Source organism: Symsagittifera roscoffensis, chromosome 1 (assembly GCF_963678635.1).
Source record: "Symsagittifera roscoffensis chromosome 1, txSymRosc1.1, whole genome shotgun sequence".
Lineage (NCBI taxonomy): Eukaryota > Metazoa > Xenacoelomorpha > Acoela > Convolutidae > Symsagittifera > Symsagittifera roscoffensis.
The window spans coordinates 4,343,531-4,367,492 of NC_087062.1; the positions used below are offsets into that span (position 1 = coordinate 4,343,531).

At 34.0% G+C, this 23,962-nt stretch overlaps 2 protein-coding genes and 1 long non-coding RNA gene across 4 annotated transcripts; 2 read left to right on the forward strand and 1 right to left on the reverse strand.

Moving 5' to 3' along the window:
• Positions 1 to 576: 576 nt before the first annotated feature.
• Positions 577 to 2,942, forward strand: LOC134853708 (putative O-acetyltransferase SAR0937). Its single transcript, XM_063869711.1, has one exon. The coding sequence runs from the start codon at positions 775 to 777 to the stop codon at positions 2,872 to 2,874; it is 2,100 nt and encodes a 699-aa protein (XP_063725781.1). The 5' UTR covers positions 577 to 774; the 3' UTR covers positions 2,875 to 2,942.
• A 4,335-nt stretch (positions 2,943 to 7,277) lies between these two features.
• LOC134854043 (uncharacterized) lies at positions 7,278 to 9,178 on the forward strand. The gene is made up of 2 exons (XM_063870115.1): positions 7,278 to 8,011; positions 8,801 to 9,178. The coding sequence occupies exons 1-2, from the start codon at positions 7,360 to 7,362 to the stop codon at positions 8,983 to 8,985; spliced, it is 837 nt and encodes a 278-aa protein (XP_063726185.1). The 5' UTR covers positions 7,278 to 7,359; the 3' UTR covers positions 8,986 to 9,178.
• Positions 9,179 to 18,854: 9,676 nt separating this feature from the next.
• Positions 18,855 to 23,746, reverse strand: LOC134853718 (uncharacterized). 2 transcript variants are annotated; one of them, XR_010164363.1, is made up of 4 exons: positions 23,463 to 23,746; positions 22,700 to 22,917; positions 20,327 to 20,433; positions 18,855 to 19,915 (listed from the first exon to the last, which is right to left on the reverse strand). It is a non-coding gene; the product is annotated as an uncharacterized LOC134853718 (long non-coding RNA). The 2 variants fall into 2 exon arrangements; XR_010164362.1 differs by lacking the exon at positions 23,463 to 23,746 and having other exon boundaries at positions 22,700 to 23,022.
• Positions 23,747 to 23,962: the final 216 nt, after the last annotated feature.

Below are 23,962 nucleotides of genomic sequence, written 5' to 3' on the forward strand. Positions count from 1 at the left end.
TCGGCTACTGTTTTAAAAGAATGTTGAAAAAGGGGTTATAGTCCATTAAGAATAGATTTTATAGCTTCGAAGATCATTAGCAAAATATTTCAATTCTAATCAATTTTACTCGGTTGTTTTTAAGTCTTAGAGAGGAATATAACTGACTATAACCCATTAAATTTCAGTGCAGGTGAGCTGAACCCCTGTTGAACCCATTTGATCAATAAAAACACAGGGTTCAATTCTAGCAAGTGTTCTGCTTTGCAAGATTTAATTTTAGGATGATGACGCGTTAGTGTAAGCTTCCGGCTCGGATAAACAACAGTTTATCTCCAGTGCAAGCTTCCATCTCTAAAAAACAGTTTTGCTTTGATGAATCACTTTAAGGTTTGATTCATGTGTAGTCGATACCAACGAACGCATGGTGGCTGAATATCGTACAATTTAATCATTGTAACAAATTTTCTTTTGTTCTTCATGAATAGTAAAACAAAAAAAAACACTGAACTATAAAAATTGGTTCCACGGCCAATGTTTCCAGCAGACTCATACATTTTTGCAGGTGTTTATGAAAATAAAAATGCAAAATTTGTACCTCTAAATTTATTTATTGCTTTATTTAACAAGACTCAGCAAAATCTGGAGAAATTTTTTGTTTTTTGATAAATTGAAATTCTATTGATAATCTTTCTTATCAATAAGCTTCACGAGTGTTCAATTCAGACTTTACATTTGTATGTTACACATCAAAGGGACTTTCAGAATCAATTTTGACTTATTTCACCAACAGTAATGATTCCAAAATTGGCACTTAATTCTTCTGCAATTGTAAAAAACTTTCAGCACCGGCCCCATTTAGATGTTTTGAGGGGTCTGGCTTGCATAGCAGTTATTCTATTTCATTGCGACTTGCCAGAATTTTCAAACGGTTTCCTCGGAGTTGATGTGTTTTTTGTCCTCTCCGGATTTCTTATCACTTCAATTTTGCTTCGAAGTATTCAAATTGACGGTCAAATTAACTTCGGCAACTTTTATTGTCGGCGCTTCATAAGACTGTTTCCTGCGTCGGCATTCGTTCTTTTTACGACTGCGATTTTTTACCGAAGCGTCGAATTACCCAGTTATGTATCTAAACATGCCAAATCGTTTGTCGCGTCGGCACTTTATTTCGAAAACTGGCACGGACTGAAAGTGGTAATGGATTATTTTCACGATAAGGGCTCGGACCAAAGTCCTGTAGTACATTTTTGGTCATTGTCAATTGAAGAACAATTTTATGCATTTTTTCCAGCAATTCTTGCCTTAATTACCAAATTATGCCGCAAAAGATGCGCTTATATTCTTATGATTTTCATTTTGATGTTAATTCTATCAGTAATTGCAAATGTACAATTGTACAATCGTTCTCAATTGGCTTCATATTTTTCAACATTTGGTCGACTATATCAACTGTTAACGGGAAGCATAGCTGCGATTATTGTTTGCTGGGTTGAAATTAGAGATCTATCAAACTCTGAAATCAAAAAAAGAAACTCGAAATCAAAACAAATCAACTTTTTATTTGATTACGGGTCAGCTTTTCTGTTGGTTATTACGACAGTTCTGCTGGCAAAACTAAACTTTAACACTTTGGTTCTCGGAATGTTGGCAACGTTTTCAACTTTTACTCTTATTCTTACTTTGGAGTTTTCCACAAATGAAACACTGATTTCAAAGTATTTTTTGCAAAGTTCTGTTTTAAGCCGTATTGGAAAGTATTCATATGGTATGTACCTTTGTCATGTACCAATAGCGAAAATAGGAGACATACTGAGGTTTTTACCCAGTCATGGACCATATCGGGCCATAGTTATATTATTTATGACGTTCATGATTTCGGCCATAGTCTGGCACCTAGTTGAAAACCCAGTAAAAACCCATGTTTCAATCAGCGAGAAAAACCAAAGCGAAACTTTGTTGGTTTTTATAATATCAACTATCGTTTTGGCATATTTTCTGCACGTTTTCCTAGGCAAAAACTCTGTGCCGGCGCTGGAAAATAGTTTCGGCTCAATAAATGACCAGGTTATAGCGCCACCTAAGCTAACGACTTGTGAAAAGTTGGCAAAGTTTGGGTCTATTTTTTTAGCCGGAGATTCGTACACACAGGCTTGGAAAAGTGCATTTGAAAAACACCGCAGAAGTTGCAAGATTACTTATAAGTATAACGCGGTGGTTAAAGGGGCAGCATTGTACTTGCCTATTTCTAAACAATTCGATTTGCGACCGAAAACATTCAACGATTTGAGTGGCTTTCATTCGTTTATTAATCAGTATATCACCCAGCAGCGACCAAACACGACTATATTTTTCACCAAGCATCTTCATCATGCTGAAATGTGGTACAAGAATTTCGAAAGAGTTTCAGTTGCTGACATAGCAACTTGGAAACTACTAGTTCGCGAACTTTATGTTGACTTTATTTCATTTGTTACAAAGTTTACAACTCCGATTTTTGTTATCGAACATCCTCATCCAGAAAACGACGACCCAAGACCATGTTTAAAATGGTTGGAACGAAAATATGGAGTCGGAAACTTTCAAAATCATTCAAATGAGTGCACCATACGTATCGAGTACGATGTAGGTGTTGACTACCTTCATACTCTGTTCTCCGAACTGAAGTTGAAGTTCAAAAACTTCTATTTTGTAGACTTGGGATTCGTTTTGTTTCAAACTAAGTCTACAAACTTCAAAATACCTTTAATTTACAATGGAGTCTCAACTTTCGGCGACCCAGCTCATCTTGGATTCGACTTTGTGTTTCAGAAGTTTCCTGATTTCATTGAAGAATTGCATCGACAGATGTACTCAGAAAACGGCTATTCATTCAACTCAACTCATCTTAATTAGGACTGATATCCAATTTAAAAAAGCGCTTTTGTTATACCCGCATCCAAGTTTAGGCGTAAATATTTAATTATAACCGACTATTATGATAATTTTTTGACGATTATAATTGATTATAATTACAAAAATTAGCTGTTTAAAGGATCTATAATAGATTTTATTATTAGATTTTTCAAGAGATTATAATCTGTTATAGTCGATTATAATTGATTTTAGTTCATACAAAAATCTCTCTAAATCAATTATAACCAATTGTAATCAATTAGAATCTCTTATTTTGTCAAAAATTTGGTAAACCATTAATATATTTTAATTTCAAACTATATGGGCTTTTATTTTGCGGTCAGTAACCAAATCTCTAAAAGCTGGTTGTCTTACACTTTGGTTCACAAGTCTTGTCACACTTTGGTTGTCTTGAACACAAAGATTCACCACGAAACAAAAGTTTCATAGAGATCCTTTCATTTTAGTTAAAAAGTTCCCGCGGAAGGTGAAAATTTCCGAATAAGTTATGAAACTAAAGCAATGTGCTGATATTTTGGCGGTTAAAAAACCCTAGAATGTGCATCATGAAACAACTTCAAGGGAGAAACGAAAACATAAAAAAGTTATAATTTTGAAATGATTTGAATTTTTTGAAACAGTTTTCTCATTTTTCTTATACACCAATGTGTACAAAAAGAAAAAATTATAAGCAATTAGATGCAAAGTCGAAGACAAAATGGGCAAACAAAAGGGGTTATAATTGATTATAATTGATTAAATTAAAATTAGATTTTATGTGCAAATTATTTGAATCAGAAGTTAAAATATACATACTTGATATTAATCGCTGATACTCTTATCGAAAAATAGATGGGTTAATAATCGATTATAATCAATTCAGTTGTTTGTTAATTGATTATATTTTTTGCAAACTCATGAATTTTTATTCATATTCTGAATTGATAAAAAACCTCGCAATTTTTTAAATATTCAAATACTTTTTTTTCGTATTCTGAATTAGTAAAACACCTCGCAAAATCAGTTCAACTTAGATGAAATCTTTCTTACATGTCTTTCCTTATTAATTTTTTTAAATTAAAATTTAACGCCCAGATATCTAAAATTACTTTACTTTTCTACTTCATATTTGAGAAAGACATTGCTTTGTTTTGTCCGAAATGAACGTTAATTGAATATGATGAAACCAATTGATCTTATTCACAGCTTTTAATTGTTTTTTTTTTCATTGTTTTTTTTTCTTTTTCAGTACATAATGCAAAATCATCAGCGTAGAAAATTGACTTCGACAGTGCATTGTTTCACGAATAAACAATTAAAAAATGACATGACGAGGCCAAACTATGCACTGTAGAGCCGAACAAGTTGGTGTTGGTAGGTCTCTGGCATCTAGAGACAAGTTTTTGAAATTTGTCGGAACTATAAAAAAAACGAAAAAAAAAGCAGAACAAAGAGAGCGTACATGTTGCGGTATCCGCTTACAATTCACACACTACACAATTTGGCCTCGTAATGGACCTAAAACAGATTCTTAGGGTACAACAACTTCAACTAACTTGGTGTTAGATTTTTTCTTTCCACAAAAAATGTTGAGTTTTTTTTCATAAAAAAGTACCGAGGTCCTTAATATTACGCTGAGTTCATTAATGATATCAAATACCATCAACGAGATAAACGTTTTCTAAAGATATTCAAAGTTAGTTGACAAACAACTTGAAAAACCAAATCGTGAACTTTGCTTCCAGGAATTTGCACTAAAATCATCTCTTAGCTTACTCTAAGGGTGGGTATTCACAAGTACCAAAATGATAAATCAGTCTCAATTGTACCAAAATAAAAAACAATCGCGTTAGTACCAAAAACATCCAAATGGCCAAAGACTACTAAACCGACTAATTTAAGCTCTTGGTTTAAGGTCGCCGGTGGGCGCGCAACGCGCGCGTCGCCGCTTTGCGGCGATAACAGGCTCTAATTTTTGTATAGAGTCCTACCTTCTGTTGACAAGCTCGCAACACGTTGGCCCGACTGCGGCGGTCACTATTCTGCTGCTTAGTTTTCTTCTGTTTGAACAGTAGAAAATTAATGTAATAATTTGTTGGCTCACATTTCGACCAATCAGGAAACGAGTTGAATAATTTTGGTACAAATGGGACCGATTTTTCATTTTGATACAAATGAACGTTGGTACAAATGGGACTTCACCACTCTAAGGTCGAAAATAAACACCAAATATCAGCTAAAAAGCAACATTTTTCAATTTATATAAGTAGGACAATCAAAAAAAAATCTTTTCATATTTTGTTTCAAATGCTTAGTATAAAGACGAAGAAGAAAAGTTAGTTTCGCTCATTTACATCGAAGTAACTAGGTGTGGTTGACTGAAATTGCATCGAAATGAACCTGTGAAAAATAACGATGGATTATAGTGATGTAAAAATCCTTGTATATTGGTTTTCCTGGCCTTAATTTTAAATCATATTCAGGCGATTTGATATCGAGTTAAAACTATATTTGGTTTAATTCCGTTTATTTTGTTTTAGTTGATCGTAATCCATATTTGTCAGTGAGGGAAAGCTAACTGTTTGCCTACAGAGTTTAGACAACTCTAAATAGTTTGTGCAAGATTTTGTCATTCATAATCAAGTCAACTAAAAACACTCTAGTTGTGTCGAAAATGGTATCAAATCAAAACTGTTTCTGCACTTATTCGGATTCTTATAAAATAGTTCAAAGGTCCAGAAGCAAACAAAATTTGATTGAATTTTTCCAATTTCGGACTGCTGCTAAATTGGATGGTAAAAGTCACATCAATCATGTTGTTTCAGCTGTTTAAAATTAAAGAGTCTACGCGCAAGTAGGTTCCATTAATAATCGATAATAAGGGATTTTCGTGGTCAATTATAATTGTTCCGACTTTCGATACGAAAGTAACAAAACATTTGTGCTCGGGGTGGGTTTTTTTTCTTCAGACAAATTTCGACTTTTAACTAGCCATTTTTGACGGAACTTTTTTATAACATTCGAAAGCTATTGTTGTCCTGAGCTCAAATTTGAAAAGATATTTCACCTGTGATCATTTTTCGTAAAGTTATGGGGGTTTAAAGATTGCCATTTTAGCCAATTTGGGACAATTAACGCGCGATATATTTCGCGCTATTAACGCGTAAGCGGAGATTTAATTCGTCTTAAAATCGTTCCAAATTGGTTGAAAGAAGATTTTTTGCCATAATTGATTTGCTAAAAGGAGCTAAATCTTTCTTTTTGTACTTTATATGGCGTGTGGGTGGATGATTTTCATAAAAAATTTCAAATTTTAGAAAAAAAATTTATTACATTTAATTTTTTGATGTTATTACTGCTCCATAAACCTTAAAAGGCAGTCGGAACATTCAGGGCTTCGCCCTGATACGAGCTGTCTTGTTTCAATTTGGGATCACACAATGATAAACAATCCATTTCTAAAATTTTAAATCTCTTAGATAATTCATTAATTTTCATGAAATATAAACAATCTGTTTCGTCTAAATTTTGCAAAATCTATTTGCTAAATTTTTCAACATTTTTGGCAATAATTTTGGCCGACTTGAATTATAAACCAACTTCAACTTATGAATTTTTGGGAAAACGATATTCATTCGCCTCCTCAATACTTATACCAGGAGTTTTCAGAACCTTTCTCGACTTTGAAAAACTGAACAAAAACCCACCCTTCCGTTTTCCCTTCACAACACGCAACCCACCACCCTACGCACACTTTGACTGCCTGACTACCCTCCGGCACCCCTCAAAAAACCCCTCCCCCATCAATTACAAACCTCACTGTTCTAAACTTGCAACCACCCGCCCTTGGGGTTGTAAGCGGGGAGGGGGGTAACTAGGAGCTCAGGGGTAAGTGGTAAGTGGCTGCAGTTCAAAAAACATTTCACGGCGGGGGGCAATGGGGGGGGGGGGGGGCAGCCCGGGGGGATTGTTAACCCAAGCGAAAAAAGTAAGAATGGCGAGCTTACAAAAAGCAACACAATATATTTTTACAAGCAAAATTTAAATTTCAATAAACCGATTGGAATGTCCAAGTTTTGAAACTTTGCGGAAAAGTTTTCGAAAATCCAAGTTGTTGCCTAAAAAAGATTAGAACCCATTAGAATTGGTTTCAGTCCATTTTTTTTGTTCGTTTGAAATTTTTAGCATTTATTTGCTGCGGTACTTGCAGAACAACCAAAGTTTCGTATTTTTCATTCTTTTCATTGCTTAAAATTTAATTCTGACTTTTCAATTTGAGTTTGCTTTCTTTCTTCTATATTCTCTCGTAACAATCAAGTTGATATTCATGATCCGATTGCCAAACAATTCGTCTTTGGGACTCAAGTTTACAATTTAAAGATCGACATTTATGAGAAACGATATTTGTCATACTGTCGAAAGTTGATGAGTAAATAAATTTAAATAAATTTCTTCAAACATTTTTCTACCATATTCGCCATTGAAATGAATGCATTGTATAGTTTCGTTATCTTATATAGTTATTTAAGCGCCGTTTTTGGAAGCCAGGAAAAGTGCTTGCCATCTACATGTACCGAAACTACTGAAATTTCTGACTTGCAAACTACCTCTTCTAACCAAGACAACTCAATTTTGACCTTGAATAGTCAGGCAGCTGAGCTTGGTGAAAATGTTTTTGATTTGTATTCAGAAATCGGAAAATTAACAGATGAAATTAAAACTCTGAAGAGTAAAAATAAAGAGCACGAGGCTGAAATTGAGTCTTTCAGAAAAACGGTCACAGAAATGGAGTTTTTTGTGGACCAACTTGATAATAACACCACAACCACCGAATCTGATGTCGATGACTTAGAAACAAAAACTACAACTCTAATGGAAAACTATGAAAAGTTGAGCTCAGTTGTTGAGAACTTAGATCTGAATTATGAGCTGCTTAACGAATCGTTTTCGGATTTCGAAGAAAGAAGTTCGAGTTTGGTTCGAGTTTTCGAGACAGTTAACCCGCCAGAGATAGGAAGTATTGCAGTGCCTGCTCTAACGTGCAAATGGGTCCAAGTGTTTGTTGACGTAGCATCGTCAGCTGCTCACTCCAAAGCGTATGGATTACTATACAGAGACGGATACCCAATTAACGAAGGTATGAAAACACTGTTTCTTAAAGTATCCGGGTCGAGACACCCGACTTATCCGTAGACGATCTAGACCAAAATCTCAGCAAGTGTCGACTTAGTGCCTGACTTAAAACGGCTTCTTTCGACCGCCGATTTTGAACGTCTTAGTTTTGAAGTCGAAATATAGGTCAAGCACTTCAAACCGGGTATTTTAGTATCCTCATAGCAACTATGATATCATTTTTAAAGCCTGTAAGAAACACATCAACCCATGAGAAAAAAGAATTTGAGACTTTGTTTGATTGAGAAATTAAGACTTTAAGAAGTGTTACTTTTTGGCTTCATATCTCTTAAATTTTTTGCGCCTTTTTTGTCCCGACCACTCCACAAAGTCACAAAAAACTATGGCTTTTTTGCCCATTTTTATTACCCTAAAGAAAACTCGCAGGTCAAATGCGGTATCAAGTTAACACCTTGTTCGTAGTTTTTACAAAAAAATCAAAAAAAAAATTCATTATTATATTTATATATTTATATTTAATTAATTTGACTTAAAAATTAATTTTATCACAAGCTTAACGGCTGCAGATTTGTTTTCTTCACAGTTCAAAACCGAAAATCTGAAAAATTGTTTAAAAAAAAATTGAAACACAAAAACACTCTAAAAAAGAAAATCACGAAAATTCCTATTGAAACACGCAAAAAATGATCAATGTGTGTCGGAACCTTCTGTACAACTTGTTCAGCAACCAACCGGTGCTTTTTGTCGGTTTTTAGTTTTTGTTTAAAACTGTTTACTTGTAATTTTTTCCAAGACAAAGAAAGTTACTCATACACGAGCTCAGCGGCCACCGGAATGGAGCAAGCCGCTGGAGGAACGACCTCCCGGATGTATGTGGTAGAGGACACCTATGACTCAGGAGTGGATCTCTATTTGGGCCACTACTATTGGTCGGCAGATAAAACCCATGTATCCATGAAAGCACTGTGCTTTGCGTGATGAGTTTGAGAAGTTAATGTTTGCCGAACTTATTTGAGGACTTGTAATTCGGGATTGAGATAATTATGGTTTATGGTTGCAGAATTTTATGGACTTATAGATAGGAATGCATATCATTAGTTTAAAAAATTCAACTTTCAATAAAATTAAAATGTTTTCGATAAATTAATTTAGAAATCTTTCAAATATAAATTTTCATGGACATCAAAAAATCCTCGATTGAGTTATGAGTTAAATTTAAATTATTAGAGATATTGTTTTTCCACCATGAGATTTTTGAGTAAATTTTCAGAAAGAGTATGATTGCGAGGAGTCGATTATGATTCGTACTACAGCTGTTTTCATGAAGAAGCTGAGTAGAAGTTTTTACGATATCAGAGAGCGGTTTTCACAAAAGTATCGAAAAAAGAAAATTTTGTGCCCGGGTTGACCAAAAATGCTAATCATACAGTTTCCATATATCAAAAAAGGTAATCATACGCTTTCCATACGATTCCATAAGTACAGAAAATTGAATAAAAAGTCTATGATTAGTATTTTTTCATATATGGAAATTGTATGACTAGCATTTTTTCTTAAATGGAAATTGTATGATTAGTATTTTTAAACAATTAGAAATCCAGCAAAATGAAGCAAAAATTATTTTAAGTTCAATCCCACACGACGAGCAGTCTCTGAACAGAGAAGAAAAACCAGAGAAAAAATGTTTTCTCTTAGTAAATTCTCCTCGCTGAGAAAGCAAAGCAGTTCTTATTCTTATCCTAGGGAGAATTCATACCGGGAGGTGCTGCCTCAGAAGAAAAACTTAACAAAAAAACTGATAGCGAGCTCAATAATCCAAAAAAAAACAAAACAAAAAAAAACAGAAACAGTCTACTAAAATTCTGAATTTTGTCCGGCTAATCGGGCAACATTTTTATGGCATTCTTGTCTTCTAGTCACGACATCAGCATCTGAAACAGTTCTCCATAAACACAAAATTTACACTTGAGTTTGAAACAAACTACTAAACATCCTAGCAACAATTAAGCATTTTATTTAAATCCTAACTTTTACCTACGTGAGAATGATCAACTTTTGAGATTACTTTTGGAATCACGAATGAAAATATACAGTCAGAAATCAACCAAGTGATGGCACACAGAAACACAAAAATGCACAGATTTACGAGGTAAAAATTGTGCATAACCGCGTTTCTGGGCGCCACTAGGTCGTCTCAGATACGAATTCTCTGATGACCTTGCAAATTGTTTTCGATCAATACGAAGCGATTTAGTCATAAACACAAAGGCAACGTGGAGCTTCGCACCACCCGCAATATCACACAAACATAAAAAAATGAAGTAGAAAAAATAACAAAAATGTTTTTAAAAAAATATAAATCAATTTTTTTTTTGTAAGTAGCGATAAAGTTTAGTTTAGGCAAACATGCTAGACAAGTCAGTATCGAACACAGAGGCAAAAACTAAAAACCAGGACACTTTTGTCAGATGCATTGCGGTAAAACACCCCTGTTTTTCTTGAAAGCTTGTTTCGATAATGTCTGATAAAGAAAACAAACGAGTCAGCGCAAACAATTTACAACAAGATTGAAACTCGTGTGTTGATATACCAACCGAATAATAAGATGTTTCGGGTTTCTTAATCAACATTTGTTTTCTGAAAAAAAAAATGCTATTCAAACATTCACATATATGGAAACTGTATGACTAGCATTTTTTTCAGAAACCAAAAAGAAAAAAATACAATCGAAATTTTCTGTTGCAGCCACTTGAATTTTTTTCAGCAATTGAATTAGTTGCTCGTGGTTGTTTTTGAAGTTTTATTAATGCTAATCATGCAATTTCCATATATGGAAATTGTGTGATACGCATTTTTTGCATACCAATTTTTTTTCTTCTTTTCATGCAGAGACACCAATTTTGATACCAAAACAACAGAAAATACCATTATAATTCGTTTAAACTCATTTTGCAATGAAATTTGTATGACTAGCATTTTTCCATAGACTAAGTGTATGGAAATGTATGATTAGCATTTTCGGTCTATGGAGGTCAACCCGGGTGTTGAATAATTGGTCTGCGAGTCAGATTTTGACGAATCCTTGTTGTTTGCTCCCGAATACTGAATTAAATGAGTCGAAGGACCTTAAAATGAAGAGTCGAATTTGATGAAGGGGACAAGCTTGTCTTGTGTGAAAATTACAACAATTGAAGGGGGTGGCACAGTTAGCATGAATTTTTATTAGCATGCGATCATTGGTTTCATTAGGTGTTCAATGAGAATGAGAGTAAGTTAGCCTAAATTTTTGATGCATTTCAAAATCAATTTGATTTGTCGAAGGGTTCAAATTTCATGTTTGCCTAATTAAGAATTCATTGATGTGAAGTGCAGCCTGTGCTCAAACTTGCAATTTTGAGTAAACCGAAGTGTAAAGTAGCGACTGTGGACTAGCTCATCAACTCGTATTCCCCTCCCCCTTCCCGCCCGCTTTTTCGGCGTTGAAGGGGCTTTAATTATGTAGATGAGTCACGATGCGTCCGTTCCCTGGAAAACCGCTTTTGCTTTACATTGAGGTTTTGTTCTTGATTTAGAGTTGCGTTCTTTTAGTTCTTGTTAAGGTCTTTGTATTTTTTTTTCAATTTGTTTTGTTGTACGTTTTTGTTTAACATACGTGTCACCGACACCGACGAAATGAAAGAAGACTACTCGTAAAAAGAAATCATAACTTTTGGACAATTTTAGGTGATATATTAGCATACATGGCAAATGATACATTGCTTGAAAAAAATAGACGGATGTTTTGCCTTAAATATGTAATTACACTAGTAAAACTTGCATTTTGAAACACTTCCGCTTTTTATTGAGTGTCACGCATTTCTAAGTGAACTTTACGCTTGCGATTAGCAAGCGTTATCAAGTCGGAATATAGACTTTTAGAATATAGAAGAAAAAGGAATATTTATGCTGTGTGGTTTTTTTATTCAGTCAATTTTCGCCGATCGAAATAATAGTTTTCGTCGACAAAACTTTTTATACCCCATTGGAAATATCGACTTCCTGAGTTCAAATTTAAAAATATATTCTTCTTCCGCTATTTTTTGTAATTTTTTGGGGCTTTGAAAATTGTCAAATTGGCCATGTTCTGGACTAAATTATGCGCGCTTTGAAAACTTTATTCATATTGCTGAGAGCGTAACGCAAATTATTTATGCGCAGCGATTTATCCCGCTCAACAAAATCGCACCAAATTGAATTGAGGCTAGCTAATTGGTCGCATTATTTTCGTACGACTCAAAATCTTACACTTTGACAATGTCAAAAATGTATAGGTTTTCAATATTTTTTTTTCCTAAAAATTATTCGAAATGAATTAAGGGTCAGTCAGAACATTCAGGGCTTTGCCCTTATATACGAGCAGCCTTGTCCGGGTTAACAACTTATTTAAAAAGTCAGTTGAACTAGTTGAGAATTTTTTGAGCATTTTAAATAGCATTTTAAATGGCCGTTCCTATCCAATTTTCATTGCTAGTTGTAAATCAACTCTCCTTTCAATTTTTTTTTGTTTATGCTCTTCATTTTTCGTTTTTTTTTTTTCAGTTTAAGGCTTTTTTCGGCTTAAATGGTTACGGTTGATGTTACATATTTTTAGTTGCATCATGTTTTGTTGTTCGAAGGATCATTTTTTTGAAACTGACTTGTGTTTCAGTGGAGAGGGATCTGTAAAACTTAGGAAATGTTTGATAAAATTCTCAAAACGTTTTTGGCTCAGCTTTTTCGGCTCAACAGTAGTCTACCCAAGTTTTGTCTGCTCAGTATTTATGTAATAATTTTTGTTTGACATGTTTATTTAACTCTGACAATTTTGTTTCTCAATATTATTTCTTAAAATTAACCGCAGTCCGGAAAAGTGAAAGAAATTAATTTTTAAAATTTTTTTATTCAACGCTAATTGATCCAATTTTTTGTGCTAGCTGACTTGCTGTTATTTTGCTACATCACAAGTGGCGATAAGCTCCGCTTCGCCTCTGCGCAATAAATAAAATGGATTATATGTCTCTAGAAAAAATAGAGACTAAGTTCAAATGTAATCGATTAAAATAGATTAAAAAAGGATTTGTTTTTACAAAATTAGGAACGTTATAATCCATTATCAGTCAATTATAATTGTTGTTTTGAAATTGTAGACAGGAAGACTAATAATCCAATAGAAACGATTATTATTCAAGAAAATCCAGAGTAGGTAGGTGGTACAATTGGCAATTTTCAAATCCCCCGAGTTTAAAATAAATTTGAAAAAAAAAATGTATTTGAAGATACAATATACTCAGAGAGTCAAAAATTGGCCGAATTAAAAACCACCCCAAATATAAATTTTCGGCATTTCATTGACAGTCTGAGTAAACAAAATTATTATAATGCAGTCCATTTTTGGTTAAAATGATTCTCTTTTGAATGACGGCATCAACGGTTCTGTTCTAATATTAAAGGTTCAATTCAGCAATAAGGCAACTTCTCGCAAATAAATTAACATCAAAACATCAAACCACCAAAAGGTTACCATCATGCCAAGCGTTTCTCAATTTTGTAAACATTTACAATTTCCTCAGTAACAAATAAATCAATTCGGAGCGAAATATGCAAATTTTGGCACCCGTTATAATTTTAATTGTAACTGCAAGCATCTGTCAAGGAACGCAAGAGCAATGTCTGCTAAATAATTGCACCGAAACTTCCGAGCTGGCAGCTTTAAAAATTATATATTCGATTCACGATTCTACATTACAGTACCTTAAAACACAATACAATACCTTAAATAGTGATGTTAACTTATTGCAAAGCGAAACTACAGATCTTTCTAATGAGACCGAAAAAGAGGCTTCACAGATTGCCAACCAAACAGCAGAAATAACTTCATTGAAGAAAAGACTGTCGACCTTGAAGCTTCGATCTCAACTTGTGAGCGAGAAAAATGCAAAAAATTGTGAGAAATCTCAACAATTGCAACAACTGATTCCGGAATTGGAAAACGAAAACAAAATTACGAATGACAAAATTGAGGAAGTTGTCAAAAAATCCCAGAAAGTGGAAATCATTTTTTCTGAGATGGAGCAAAACTCTTCCAGTTTTTCAGAAGTGACGTTGAAAAATCAGTCGAAAGAAGGCGGGAAGGTTTATGTTAAAGAAGGGCAGTGCAAATGGGTTCAAGTCACAACTGACGTTTCTTCTTCTGCTAAATTTGGATCTACCAACGTGATTGTTCTGAAAAACGGCGCCCCAATTATTGGCAGTGAGTACTTAATAGTTGTAAAAATTTATTTTTTTTTGTCGGGTTAGTTTTGAGGTAATTTGCAGGGAGAAAACATTTTAACGTCCTCAGAAATTGGACATTTTAAGTTCATCTAATTTTTTTTCAGCCTTTTGCCAACTCTTTTAATCTCCTGAAGATTAGGTCAAGGTTGTTGATTCGACAAAAAATAACTCCTTTTTAACAATTATACTATTTACTACGTCTGAAGCATGCAGTTTGCCTATTTTAGTTCAAGTTTTTTTTGTAGCAGTTTGAAATGGTAAGGCTTGAAAAATCTTCTGCCTTATCAAAAAATATCATTACTCATTATTAATTTTAACCCCTTCTCAATTTTTGCATCATTTAAACACTTAGTATCAAAAAATCGAGCAAAAAAATATAGTTGTTTAACACAGGCGATTCAGCAGTGTCTTATACCAACCCGGCCGGAGCGGGGTTCGAACTCGGATCTGCAGGCACGACGTCGAAGAGTTTCTTTGTAATGGACACATACGAAGATGGAGTTACATTCAGTCTTGATTCGGTGTACGAGCCTTCCGACTACGTCAATTTGACACTCTCAGTTTTGTGTTTTTCATAGATTCAAAACAGTCACTTAATGTACGATAATTATTATTTTTTTATCAAAATAGTTTTCTTGGTTATTGCGAAAGGGTTACTAAAATTTTGTTGATATGTAGTTGAACGAAATAAAGCTTAAAATTAAAGAGCTATTTAGCAAGCCGGATCGACTTCAATAGACCAAAAACGCTAACCATACAATTCCATGAACTAAGTTTGCGAAAAAATACTAGTCGTAAAAATTTCATACATATTTTGCTAGAGAACTTTCGAATTTTTTTTTTAGTTTTGGCATATAAGTCGGGTATCACCATAAATAAAAGAGAAAAACTTTTTTTGTCAAAAAATACTAGTCATACAAACTTCATACATTTTGCTAGAGAATTTTTTTTTCTAGTTTTAGCATATAATTCAGGTATCATCAATAATAAAAAAACTTTTTTTTGTCAAAAAAAGCTAGTCATACAACTTCCATATATAAAAATTCTATGACTAGCATTTTTTGATGGCGACTGCAAAAATTTTTTCTTAGCAGTTTCCAAATTACCCCAAAACTTTTTTTGAACGCAACTCGAGTTTTGTGCTTATTTTGTGCAAAAAAAAATTTAAAAAAAAGTTACATGAATTTTTTGTTTGCATAACGTAGTCCTGGATACGCAAAAATTGAATTATTTTCTCGTTTCTTTTGAGAATTTTTTTGAAAACGCTTAAAACGACTATTTATTTTGGATGCCATGTTTTTGTGTGCCTTTATCAATGCATGAACAAACAACAACTCAAATGAAAATTATCTTTAAAAATTTTTGACAAAATTTAAAAGTTATTTAAATCATTTTTGCAAGACAATTCAGGTGGTTTTCAAAGCAGTTAAATTGCAAGACAATCAAATCTGTGGTGACTCTACTTTTGAGTAACCAAGGTCTTTGTCACTTGTGTTCGGTTACGAACACCACCCAAACTTTTTGAAAGATTAAATTTAAAAAGTCAAATTTGTTGGCTTATGAAAAAATGCTAGTCAAACAATTTCCATATATGAAAAATTATTAATCATATACCTTTCTTTCATGCATTTTTCTCTACTTATGAAATGCATGAAAAGTTTATGATTAGCGCTTTTCCATATATAAAACTTATATGACTAGCATTTTTTCTCAACCCGGGAAACTCATGCGCTTCAAATTAACTGTTCTCGAAAAATGTGTTCCCTCTGAGCGGCTTAAATTTTTGGATCAACCGTACAATTCAACTTCCCCCAAATCGGATTGTGGGGGGGGGGGGGGGGGGGGAGAATATATGGATTTTTCGCAAGCTCACTTTTAAGTAGCCTCGATTCGTTCACAATTAACCGAATTCCAATAGAAAATTGAATTAAAACATAAATTTTTGTAAATAACAGCATACAATTGCAATCCCGCATAAAAAATGTTACAATCATTTTTCTTTGTAGGAAATGCATTTTTTATAGAATTTTTTTCAGAACTAATACATGCTTGGGAGGGCATTCTACGCTAGGTCATTTAGGGGGGGAAGATTGTACGGTTGATCCAAAAACTTCAATTTTTTTTGAAAAAAATGTAATTTTCAATTTTGCCATTGCAAGTTTTTTTTGCCATTTTTCTTTCATATTTTTCGTTTTTTCGAATCACAAATAACAAAGAGAAGGTGAAATTAATTTTAATCTTTATCGATCCCTTAGCAAGCAAGTATTGCTAAATTGGCTCGGCAAAACCTCAGCAAATTATCAGCAAGTGGCGTCCGCGGCAAGCCATATTGGTCAGCTCATTTTGCTTTCGGGACGGGAAATTAATTTTAAGAAAAATTTCGTACTTTCAGAGAAACAATTAACCAGGAAATTGTATATTTTATAGCAAGTGAAACAAATGATAAACTTAAATGGTTGAATAGCAGCTTACAGAAAACATTCTTCAAATAAACATTCTTTATAAATACATTTTTGGCAACTCGAGGGCTTTTGTACAGCTTTGAACATCAGTTCAGAGAACCACTTTTATTGCAAAAGCTTGAAAAATACATCATCTCTTAGAGACAAAAACTGTTTTAATTAATCCTTAAGTTGACACAGCAAATTTTTAAGAATTTACGAATAAACTTCGAGTGGGGTGTCTTTTTAAGGACGTGCACTTTTACTGACTTTTTTTGGTTAAAAAATTCTTTATCTAAAACATATTTTTTCCAAGTTTGCAAATCTGACAAAATTTAGAACAATTAATCTTCAAGATCTCTTCACGGAGAACAGGGGTTGTGCCTCTAGTTTAGATATTGATGCAAGTTTTTCGGCTATTTTTTTTGGGTTGGGTAATGTATTGGCGCGTCACTCTCAAGCAACGAGCACAGAGCATAGCGGGCCTGGAACACCCGACATTTTGATTGAGAGACGGAGATGCAGCTTTTCACCAGTGTTCTTATTATGATTATAATGAGATTTTTTTTCATTTAGAGACACACATTTAGTTCTTCGCCTCATTTTGACCTGGACCTAAACTCGGTTTCATCATACTTATAGTAGCTTTTTTGAAAAAGATTAGATCCAGAAATAGTACAGCGCTAATATTGACTTTAATCAGAGTTGTTCAAGTATTTTGCAAAAAAAGGTGTGTTCAAAATAGTTTTTTTTTCTGTCAAAGTGTCTAAGGACGCTTTAAAGCTGTATTTGGTTTGTGAGGTACTAGTCATTTGGCAATTAATAATTATTAAATCTCGGTATTCAAAAAATCTCTTTTTCCAATTGTGGAACTGAAAACAACCAAGTACCTTTGCAATGAAGTGGAACTAACAGAGAACAATAATGCTATCAGAGTTGCTCTTTATAAAACACGACCAGAAAAAAAGCTATAGCTGACGTTATAGAGACTTTGCGGTATCAATCAATCGTATAGGAATTTTTTTCATCAAACTCTTTTCAAAAAACCTTAATGTTGGTTTTCAATGGTAACACTTTGCTTTTTGATAATTTTTTTTGAAGACTATGGAAGCTCAATTTTCTATAAATTTACTTTTGATTTGCAATAAAAATACAATGAAAAGTGTTGTCAATACAGTAATTTAAAATAATCATTATTTAGGCCGACCAAAGTGAAATTCCGAGCTGACTTCCGAAAGCAGTAAAAAATTTGAAAAACAGGTCAAAAAAGGCGCTTTTAGGCACTTTTTTGAAAATTCTGACCAATAATCGCGTTTTTTGGCGCGCTTCGCCCTCAAAATTAGTATATCGTGGCACCCTAGACGCCTTTAGAAAATTTTGAGGTCCGTAACCAAATACGGATATCTCAAAATACTACAAAGGGGGGAATTTTTGGGTCGGTGGGTAGTCGAATTTCTGAGAGATTGTACGTCCAAATCCAAATCGAACTAAAACGTATAGTTTGGCGTCAGATTTTAAGCGGGTAGAAATAGAAGCGGAAATTGCTGTTTCAGGTTTGTTCGAAAAACTTTTGCATCCTCCCAAACTATATATTTTGGACTGAATTATTTGGGTCCAGTATGCTTTGTATTCTTCTAGATAGGAATTGTAATTAAACACAACGAAACAGGGATAGCCGGTTGCTGTGCAAGTAGCGGGACGTCTTCCGACCAAATTCTTTGAAAAAAAAGACGAAAGAAATTTTTTCTGCAAGTTATCGTCGTTTTATGAGCGTGGTGTCACAAAAAAACCTGAATGAAAGCCTAAAATTTAACCATATTCAACAGTGATAAAGAAAAAGGCAAACGGAAAAACAGTTTTTGTTGAAAAACAGCGAGAAAAATAAACAAAAAACTACAAAAACTTAAAATAGTTTTTGTCAACCTTCTGAAGAGTATGATTTGACCCCACTCCTTGTTGACCGTACAGTATCTATCGTGCAACATTTTTTAGCCCGTTAACACTATCGATAAAGGTAATCTAGCATAGGTATCCACGTTTAGGAAAAAAATAGGGACTAAATAATAAAAGACTAGAGGCGCGTTTGCTATCTGGAATTTTTTTTCTTGAAAAAAGTCTTGAAAATAAATCATCGCCTGCTCATTTATGTTTCAGTCAAAGAATCAAGTCGGATAAAACTTGTAAAGTATTTTTAAATAGTTTTGAAGATATTCTGTCCAGCCAATGGAGCTCTCTTGTCTGGTTTTTTGCACACGCTGCTTCCTTCCTCGGGGGTTCAAGTCCGTTCATTTTTGGAATTCTATAATGAAGACTCCTCATCAAATTTGTTCCTTCTTTATCTTTCCAGCTGAGGATTTTATGAAAATCAGCTTTTTTCATTCGTTTTTTGGGTAGTAAATACGGGTGTGTTTTGTAGACAGCACACCTATGCCATTCGGGTATGAGGCATACTTGACTGGAATGAATAGTTTTTCCAGGGTTGTAGTTCCAACTGGAGAACAAAACTGATCGCGATATTATAAAATTCGTGTTGTTTTCAAAATCTCTTGTGAAATTACATCTACGATTGACAGGTTGATCGTACAGTTTAAAGCTATAATAACGATGTTTTTTATCTATGCCTGCTGATATAGCTGCTGGAATATTTCGGTAGAAATTGGCGTTAAAAGCAACAATTTCGTCCAAGTCTTGAACTGTCACGTAATCAGTGACCAATGCGTATTTTAAAATGCAGTACGTATATTGAATTGGTTTTGAATCTGCGGCTATTCTGTACAAGTTAGAATTGTTGTTGGAGTAAACAGACATTGGATGCATCTCTAGAAACCCAATATCTTTGTAATGCTTAAGAACTTTCCGAGAACTCGGGTCGAAAGAAAAAGGATAGATTCTTTCGTCGAGTTCGCCCATTGAAACCCTTTTCACGCCAGCTAATTTTTGGTACTCAAAGAATTCGACCAATCTACTTGGCCTTAACGCATCAAAATAATCGGTCACTGCTGGCAAGCAAACGGTGATTGAGGTCCTCGGTGAGCCAGTTTTTGAGTGCAGCTGACGCTCGACGTGAACCTTATTGGTGACTGTTTGATTTTCAAACTGAACTGAAACAACCGTCGGACAATTTGAGGCCGGCTCGAACAAACAGATAATGAAAAATCCTGATCTAAGTGTAAAAACTGAAACGTGTTTCACGCGCCGCGGTGCTCATTTTATGTTTCGACTCTATCGACCAAAATTGGCTATTTTGACTATCACTCCCAAAATACGGTGTCTTTTGACTTTCTCGTCCAAACTTTGATATGTTCAAATTTTCCTAACCCAAAAAAAACTTTCGATTTTGTTTGACCCAGTTTAGTTCTTTTTTGAACTTCTCAAATTAATTTCATTAAAGTTTTTGACTGTCTCGATTTTCTCGACAAAAAAGTTTCCATATAATTGTTTGAACTAAGCTATTTTGTGGCGTATGTTGCCACCCATTTTGCGACTTTCTCGACCAAAATTGGATATGTTTTCACTTGGTGATCAAGTTAAAATTGATATTCGACGCCGGATTATCAACTTCCAAGGTCAAAACAAAGGTTGAGCACCTCGAGCCAGATTTGTTTTCTTGGTTTTAGAAGTTGCAAAAGTTGTCTGCTTTTGATCGATACACCGCAGATCTCGACCAACTTCCTTTCGGACAGACATAGCAGGCCTGGTGAATGAAGTCTACAGGTAATTGAGATTCAAAAAACATAATCACAAAAATCAGATACAAACAATTTGTTCAATAATCAAAATTATTGATTTCTTTTCTGTTATATGGCCCAAAAACACCAAATTGATACTTGACCTTCTGTTCAAACTGAGAGTCCATTTTTTCACTCAGATTCGATCTTCGTACACCAATTTTTATAACAGCAATAAATTGTATTTTAATCCGTATAACTGGAAAACCGAACTCATCGAACCTCAAAATTCAAATTTCGACAAAAATTGTTCAAATCACTTACCCGTAATGGCCTTGCAATGCAAACCATTGTTTTTTCCTATTTTAAAAAAAAAAATTTTAAATACGAAGCTTGAGGCTTGTTAGTTGGGCAAAAAATCTCAAGCTTAACTTCAAACGCATTCTCACATTCTACCTTTTACTGATTTGGGGCTGCGTATCATAGAAATCATTTTAAATCAGTAATGTTTTAATATAAGTACAAAACTCTTCGCCACTGACCCGGGTTGAGCAAAAATGGTAATCAAACACATTTCTTAGTGGAAAATGTTTCTCATACAATTTTTCAAGTTCAATTATGTACAGGAAAATGTAAAAGAACTATGCGATCAGCATTATGTTTTATATGATGATAAAGTTTTCCACAAAAAGTTTAAAGATTTGCTGTAAATTTTTGTGATTTATACGAAAAACACGAAAACCAAGAGTTATCTTACATAAGAAACACATAGGCTAGTGGCAACAACTGCGCAACTGAACTGCATTCGTAGACAAGCCATGTGAGTTAATATATGGTATTTCACAAAGTAATTTAACAAAAACTTAAAATTGATTGTATAAGCTAGAAAGCTTCTATCTCGAAAAAAATTACTGATCAAGAATCGTGACCAATTTTTTTGACAGATTAAAGGTTACAATTGCCTACAAAGTAAACAAGATTGCTCGTATCAGGGCGTAGCCCTGAGTGTTCTGACTGCCTCTTAAGTTCTATGGAGCACTATTAAGATGAAAAGGTTAAATGTAATAAAACAAAATTATACATAAAAAAATTGAATTTTTTTGTAACAACATCACCCCACACGCCACAAGAATAAAAAAGTGATAGATTTTGCTATTGTTAACAAAGCAATTATGACATTTAAACTTCCATGAACCAATTTGAAACTATTTCAAAAGCGTTTCAAATTTCCACTTACGCGTTAATAGCGCGAAATAAATCGCGCGTTAATTGGCCCAAATTGGCCAAAATGGCAATCTTTAAACCCCCATAAATAAACATAATCACAGGTGAACAATGGCTTTCGAATGATAAAAAAATTCCGTTAGAAATGGTTAGTGAAAAAATCGAAGTTTGCCTTAAGAGAAAAAACCCACCCGAGCACATATATTCCGCATTACAAATGTCGGAACAAAAAGGAAATTTCTGACTGCACACAACCAAACAATCGTTCTATTTTTAGTTATTTTGTGCGCGAAAATGTCTAAAGTTTTTTATAGACAGGCAACTGAGTATGATTTTACGACATACTAAATTACATACAAAAAAGTTCATACTAAGAAGTTTTTATAATGAACCTCAATTTTTCATTTAGTGTGCAGTCAGCCAAAAAAGTGATCATCATACAAATTCCATGCATGGAGATTGTATGAAAATCATTTTTTCCATAGACTAAGTGTATGGATTAGCATGATAAACCTTTTCCTTGAATAGAGATCAACCCGGGTAGGCCACCTGTCAGAGATAAAACCAGAGACACTTAGATTTTAAAAGTACTTCTAAGCCTTGTTGTATTGGTGCTGGAGCAGTACTGATTTGCTCTGCGACATTAAATCCGGTTATTGTCTTTGTTAAATAATGTTGAGACTTTTGACAAATTTAAAAGTCGATCGAGCAAAAAAACTCAAAAAACTATCATGCAAGATCTGTCTGTTGGTTTTATAAACTCAAACGAAGGTCTGAAAGCAGACAGGTCATAAAGCAGAAATGTCGCCAGTGATGCGAGCCAAGTTAAAAGAATAAACATTCGAAATAAGTAATCAATTTTTTCTTGTGTACATTTGTTTTTTTTATCTCAATGCTGATTGGTTCATGAACTGTCTACTTTATGACCTGTTTAGTTTTTAATTATGTAATTCTAATCAAAGCAAAAACCTAGCGGAACAATTTTTGCAGTCAAAACAGCACAAGCTAACCAAAACATTATTTTAATTTCGCAAGAACTCTAATGATTTTTCCTGCAGACTTCATTACGCTGTTCCGTTTTGTGTGTAGGCTAACACCACCACTTTTTTCAAAAATCCTTTTCGTTCATCGCAAATAGCCCGCCAGAAAAATAAAACCAGTTTTCCTTCGTGATTATTTACTCTAACTTCTTGTCTCTGCAAATTGCTGTCGTGTTCCGCCGAATGAAATATTTGGGGTCTGTTTTCATTTTCATGCTGTTTTTCTGGGATCTTGTGGTCGTTTTGCTGTTGGTGATTGTTTTTTTTGTGTTTGACCGGGCATAAATTTGGGACAGTTTGTTTACCGTAAAAATAAAATTAAACCATTTTCTACACCACATTTTGCTATGTAAAGACTTACTTTTGCAATGAAAAGATTGCAATGAAAAGATATTTGATCATTTTAAATCATATTGTTTCCGCTGAGGAGTTTTTTTATGCGCGGAACTTTAGAGCCCGTGTTTCTCAAAGTTTTGTCTACTTTCAAACAAAACGTGAAGATCAGCTTTTTTCGACGAAATTGATTTTGAACTCTTTTTTGAAAGTTTAAAGAGGAAAAACGTTTTTCCGACTTGAAAATTTTGTTCATATTCGCGCCTACGGCTTGTTTCACTAAAAAAAAATTGTTGGTCAGTCAAAAATGGCTGCCCTAAGATGTACCTAAGTGGTGTGTGTGTGTGTGTGGGGGGGGGGGGTTGTTGGGGGGGGGGGGGCTTGTGGTGTAGAGTTTCGAGGACTCTTGAACTCCCCTCCCCCTTTAAATGCTGCAGTCAAATCATTGAAAAAAGCACCTCTGCTGGACTTAAATGTACAAGTTTCGAGCGTGATTGTCGTTCGTAGAGCTCGGCTGCAGTTTCTGATTTCGATTCCGCTTGCCAGTTTTTCCAGTCTGAATACAATGTTATCATAATCGGTAATGAGCCAATGAACAACAAAAAGAAAAATCGAAGTCTCAATTGATTCATTTTTATCAAACTCAACATATAAGTTAGTTTTAACTTCGAATAGTTAACTGAGCTGAATAATGGCACTCGAAAAAATACTTTCTCATAAGATTTAAAACAAGCTATAGAGTTGTAAGATTAATTTCAAATGTCTGAAGTTGGTTTTCGAGCGTCGGTAATCGTGCGCAGGTCATTGTTTGAAGCTAAAACTATCTTAATGGTCAAGTTTTCTTGTTATTCGTATTTTTTTTATTTTATCGTATCATGCATTTTTTACCATGATGATTTTCATTTTTTTAAAAACATTTTAGGGGCCAAAAACTGATTTTGGCTGTGCAATTTTATAA